The 6,000-nt window shown below is 42.0% G+C and overlaps 1 protein-coding gene across 1 annotated transcript in view; it reads right to left on the minus strand.

Annotated features, from left to right (window-relative positions):
- Positions 1-5,093, minus strand: part of CD99 (CD99 molecule (Xg blood group)) — a 37,646-nt gene extending 32,553 nt beyond the window's left edge. Inside the window, exon 1 of the mRNA XM_048495543.1 lies at positions 4,899-5,093. Within this exon, the coding sequence (XP_048351500.1) occupies positions 4,899-4,959 (61 nt within the window). The 5' untranslated portion in view covers positions 4,960-5,093. The remainder of the gene's footprint in view (positions 1-4,898) is intronic.
- Between the last annotated feature and the right edge of the window lie 907 nt (positions 5,094-6,000).

Below are 6,000 nucleotides of genomic sequence, written 5' to 3' on the forward strand. Positions count from 1 at the left end.
CCCTCTCGGGAGGGTTTTAGCTGCTGGACGTGAGGCATTATATACTGTAACGCTGTGTTTTAATAGAGGTTTTAACTATTTAATCCTTTAGAGCCATATATAGTTGTATTTGTTATGTTTTAAACTGTGCTCTACTTCGACTTATATGTTGTGCACCGCCCAGAGCTCTTCGGGGGAGGGCGGTATATAAAACTAATAAATAATTAATTAAATAAACACATATATCTTAGCTTATTCATTCTGAAGGGGAAGAAAAATGAAACATGAAAATATAAAACAAACTGTTTCTATTCTAAGCATACATGATTTCATATGGTTACAGTAGGACTACAAGCATATTTGGATATAAACACTAGAATTACTTAATCCTTAAACAGGAGTCCACCAACACTTCAGGAGACTAACAAAATTAATTGCAGTGTAAGCTTCTGTAAGTGTTCATTCAAAGCAGCTACATTTACACTCAGATTTCAAGCAACAGAAAAAAGGAAGGGTGGGTCAGAAGAACTGACAAGGAGAAAGCAGCAGGGAACAAGAGCCAATCAAAGAGTAATCAATCAATTAAGAGTGGATGAGAATAATTTCCAACTTTGATAGATGGGCAGGATAGGATTAACCTACAATCTAATTAGCAACAATCCAACCATGAAGAAACTGTTAGACCACACTGCGTGTGTGGGTTCCTGAAGAATCCATAATCAAACTGTCTGTCAACAGTTTCAAAAAATTATACCTCTAAGGCACAGTTTTTGTTCTTGACAAACTCATCAAGTGCCCTGGCAAAGAGTGAAAAAGAACTACAATCCATGAAACTAGATCAGATGGGAATAACAGAGCTACAGCTCCATACTGACTAGAACCAGGACCACATGCAAAATTTTGTCACCGGACAGAAGATAACTAAAGAGTTAAACAATCGTGGTTACGCTTGGAATGCCACACCTTCACAACAGTCACTATACCTTATTTCTCAACCAGTTTTTCAGTGGGTATTTTTCTATAGTCTTGGGGGGGGGGGGAGTTGGCAGTCTGGCAATCTGCAGACCCATAATTGTAAATATTTCACATATTCTGATTTTCAAATTGTAACTTCATGAATGAACATGTATATAACACCAAGTCAGCATCTGACAAAAGTGTCTTGCTGGTGTTCAATTATCCATACATTTGAGTCTGCTGTATAAACAGCATATTCCCTGAATATGTTTGTTTCCTAGTAAATTCCATGATAATCAGTGAAACTTAAAAATAAATGTGCACAAGATTGCAGTCTTGCAATTTCATCTCAAAAAGTTATTTTTCCCATGTTTTCTCCACTCTCTGGTCAAATCCTCAAGAAGGCTTACAGTCATATGACATCAAGCAAATTATAGTTAATCCAACATACTATGACCTAATAGGGCACAAACGTGGAAAACCCCCAACAGTCATGGGGCAAAGCAGCAATTCCCTACCTTCTGATCCCACAGAGGACTCGAACCACCATAATAACACAGTGTGCCTTAGTCTTAGTCAGCTCAGTGGGATGTTATGGCCAATACTATCAAAAGTCACTGAGAGATTCAGCAGAACTAGCAGAGTTCTCAATACACGTCATCAACCAAGGTGACAAAAGCAGTCTCTGTTCCAAATCCAGATTGAAATGTGTCCAGAAAAATCTGTCTTCCTTCTTGGCAAGGAAGTGATTATTATGTACATAAATCACTAAGTTCCAAGGAGATCTACTTTAATATGACAACTTGACACCTAGATAATGGCCCTAAGTGTCTGTGTGTATGTAAGATTGCTTGAAATAGTTTACTGAATTTTCATTTATTGATCTTTAAGCTAATATTACAATATTTTATTTTAATTAATATTTTATTTATAAACCAACTTTCTCCCCAATGAGAACCCAAAGCAGCTTACATCATTCCCTTCACAACCACCCTGTGAGGTAGGTTAAATTGTTAGTGTGTGATTAGACCAAGGTCAGCCACTGAGCTTCCACAGCAGAGGGTGGATTTGAACCTGGATCTCCCAGAGGCAGTACATCACTCTAATCACTACACCACTTTTGCTCTCAACCTTTGAAGTGGTATTGGAGGCGACAGTGTGAATTTATGATTTATATCCTGTACACAAAAAATAAGGAAAGCAATTTGGTAAAGTTCTCAGCAATGATTCTAAACATATTATATGGATACAAGCTCTATGAAAATTTAAACTTATGAAAATTTAAACTTATGAAAATTTAAACTTATCTCCTGTACATAATTTAAACTTATCTCCAAGTACATAAATTTCAAATCAAGGTGGCAGGGTCAAGAATGGGCCACAACTACACCATACAGGCTATTTTTCAATAACTTGATCTCATATGAAAACAAATTTCAGTTCTAAAAAGAAATATTCTCAAGAGTTGCTTTGGCAGAGAACTATTTTAAATTCAACGGTGTGCGACTGTTGCCCTGTATGGAAGTTTGTCCCAAAATGTGAAAATTGTATTCAAGGAATTTCCCCTCCATGTTATGTTAAAATTTATGAAAGAACACTTAAGATATAGACTCCTTTCACATGTTCATAAGTTTCCATATCAAAGATTTCCCACATTTCTGCCGCCCAACCAATGCTTCCTTTCCCCATGTTTCCACAGGACATTGCCTTGTATTTGTGCACATAGAGTTACCAGCACCTCATTCCTTACACACACAAAAATCTGCTTTATTTTAAAATTGTTTTTTAAATAGAACACTATCAACACAAGCAGCTTTTTGTGTCTGAAGGGGAAACAGCATAATTGAAGGAGTTCAGGAAAATCACTCTAAGTCATTTGTTGAAGATGCAAGCAGCCAGTCCCTGGCAGAAATTAACACAACAGAACAGAATAAACTGGTTTTTAGACAAAGGAGAATAAACTGTTGCAGTCTGTGCACATACAGGGTTTTTTTCCCCTGCCCAGCATTACTCATACTCATGGGTTTCTTTAAAATGAGAGAGAGTGTGACAGAGAGAGATTACCCACAGCTCAGCATGCCTTTTAGGGAGGGAATGGAAGGTGTGGGTTTTTAAAAAAAAAATTGAGAAAATATTGCACTCTTTCTATACACCACTACCCATGCTTCTCTAATATTAAAATAAAATAAGATGGGCAGAGAATCCTGAGGGACATATGAAAACACAACAGGGGTGGTACTTAAATGCACATAAGATCCAAAAGGGAAATCATGGTTAAAAATGGAGAGAAAATAAATTACTCTGGGCTCAGGAATATCCACTGCAAAGGCAATTTCACACAGAATTTTACCAGCAATAAGATTACTGTGGAACATCATGACAGTTTGGAAAAAGACATGTTTTTACAAATTAACGGGCACCACCCAGAAAATTATGACTTTTGTCAGTGATATGAGCAGCCAAATCCAGAGGCTGTTGCACAGTGGCACAGTTAAGGGGTACGTAGGTGGGGGTTGGGGATGCATTTTGGGGCTGCCGCCCTCTCATAACTGAACCCCATCCCAAACTGCCCATGGAATTCAAGATGGGGCAAAAGTTGAAAGCCGGTGAACAGGACTCGCTCCATCTCCACGTGGAGCTTGGGGGTGGAGCCAACAATATAAACTCCATTGACAAGGAATACATACTTTTCCAGGTCTCATCAAGCTACTTCAAACATACTGCTTGAGTGGATGGATTGATAACTGTACAATGCCTCTAGTTTAAACTATGCAGTGGAAGGAGGTTAGTAATTTGCAATAGGTTTCCCAGAAGACAGAAACATGAATTCATTGCTTAGTTGCTATGGTCCATCCTTGGTAGGTATCATGTAGTTGGACTGTATTTTCTAAAGAATGCTTAAGAATGAAACAGGATTCTACAGTACAAGACCATAAATGAACAGTAATTGCTTCAGATTAATTAACAAAATGTGAAAGCCAAAGCCAAAAAAAGGATTGCTTTCTTGTTCCTTTTAGAAGTTTCCACCTGATGCTAAGATTCTTGTGATCCAATCCTACTGAATTCAATAGGGTTGATGTCCAAAAATCTGAAATTGAAGCCCAACTAGAGTTGGATTCTTCCCAAGAGAATGCCCTCCCTTCCAAAGCTGTGATGTTTCCAATGCAACCCAGGGATCACTTTCAACCATGGCCTAGTGGCAATGAAGCCCCCCCGCAACCCCCCACAACTGATGAGAATACCTTTGAGCATATGTAAAGTGCCTTTTCCTTCTAGGCCCCACTTCACTGTCTACAAAGGCTCTGGGTGCCAAGCATTCAGTCAGGGGTGATCTCCAGAATCCTTCCTCTGGAGCCAAGTTGCCTAATTCGTTTGTTATGAAGGGAAGACATTACACAAATGTGACTTGTCTGGGCCTCGCCTGGGGCAGGGTGGCTGACTCAGCTGTTGAGCCCACAGCAGGCTCACTAGCCCAGACTGCACTAGGGAAGGCCAGGAGCACTGAGGGGTGGCTACTTCGACTGGGGAGTGACTTGCCAGTACAGATCAGAAGCAGGGTGGGGTGAGTGCCTGCATTGAAGAGCCGGCACAGGAATGGGTGGGTGTCTGGTCTGGCAAGGCCACAACAAGCTCACCAGGCAACATCACGAGGGAAGAGGTCCACAGCTGGTTTGCGGGCCTGATAAGCCCTCTCAAGAAGCAGGATCTGCCCCCCCCCCGGGCTGCATACTTGACACCCCCTGCTCTAGAAGATGCAACCCTGACGCCTGCCAACTAGCTTTTCCTCTCTCCGGAGTCCAGGGCATCGCTTTCCCTATTCTTTTGTTCCGGAGTCAGGGCGCGGTCCACAGTGCCCCGAGCACATTTTCCCAGCGACCACCACTCACTCTGCCAGGCGGGGCGCACACCGTGAGAGGGAAGGGGTCCGAGAGAAGAAGCTACCCGGGGATTTCCCATCTTACCTGCGCAATGGGCCGCCAGCAGCACAAAAGCCAAACAGACGGAAAGGGCGACCCGCTGCATGGTCCCGTGGGTGTCAGAGGAGCGCTTTTCGTCCCAAACGGTTCAGAAAGGTTCTCTCGCAAACGACTTTGGAGACCCTCTGCACGCCTTTTTAGCCCTAGTATGGAAAGCGGCGGCAGCCCGCGACCCCCTGTCCCTTGCTCCTCCAAGGAGACCTTGCAAAACAAACAAGCAGCCCAAAGTTGGAGAGCCGCCGCCAAAAGTGGGCTGCAGCTGAACGCGCTCCAAGCTGAGAGACCTGCCTGCCGCAGCGGCACAGCCAATCCCAAGAGCGCGCTGAACTCAAACAGCCAATGAAAGGCGAGAGGAATCCCTGTTGATTCCCACCCTGATTCTACAGGGGAGGCGGATGAGTCATGCCCCAAAGTAACAGGACACTCGCAGGCAGCCGGCTCGGGTGTGGCGCAGGCTGGCTTCCCCCAGTTTAAGGGCAGGCAAAAAAGAGTCTCATCCTAAAGTTACAAAAGTAGATTCTATGCAGTGAGCTGCTTATAGAAGGTAAAGGTTGTCCGTTTTTTGTTTTAATTTATTGCAGTGAAGGCCAACCTCTGTCTCTTGTTTTGATAGAGGCAGGGAAAATTATGCTGTCTGGGGTTGGGAGTAAACTCTCCATACAGAGAGAAGGGGATTTAAAAGCTCGTTACATAATTTTATCACGAGAGTGCCTGATCGTCGTGAACCACCGAGTGTTTCTCCTGAAGCCCCAGAAGGCACTGGTTCTAGTTTTAGTCAAATGACAAGATAATATATACATGTAAGAGGAAAAATGTACCGTCAGCAGCAGGATCCACGATGAACTAATGTTGTGCCGTTTAGTTAGACCCTTGAGAATGACGCATTAATTTATTATTACAGTGTATTCTGTAGTATCTAGAGAAGATTTTTTAGATAAAATATTTTCATAATGGAATTTAATTATGATTTATTATTTTTATATACTCCGTTATCGTGTAATAGTTAAGTGAGATGGCGGATTATAATTTATAGATAGAAATGATAATTTACAGAGCTTTGTATTTAAAAGGGGACTGCCAATGCAGT

Source organism: Sphaerodactylus townsendi, linkage group LG04, assembly GCF_021028975.2.
Source record: "Sphaerodactylus townsendi isolate TG3544 linkage group LG04, MPM_Stown_v2.3, whole genome shotgun sequence".
NCBI classification, from domain to species: domain Eukaryota; kingdom Metazoa; phylum Chordata; class Lepidosauria; order Squamata; family Sphaerodactylidae; genus Sphaerodactylus; species Sphaerodactylus townsendi.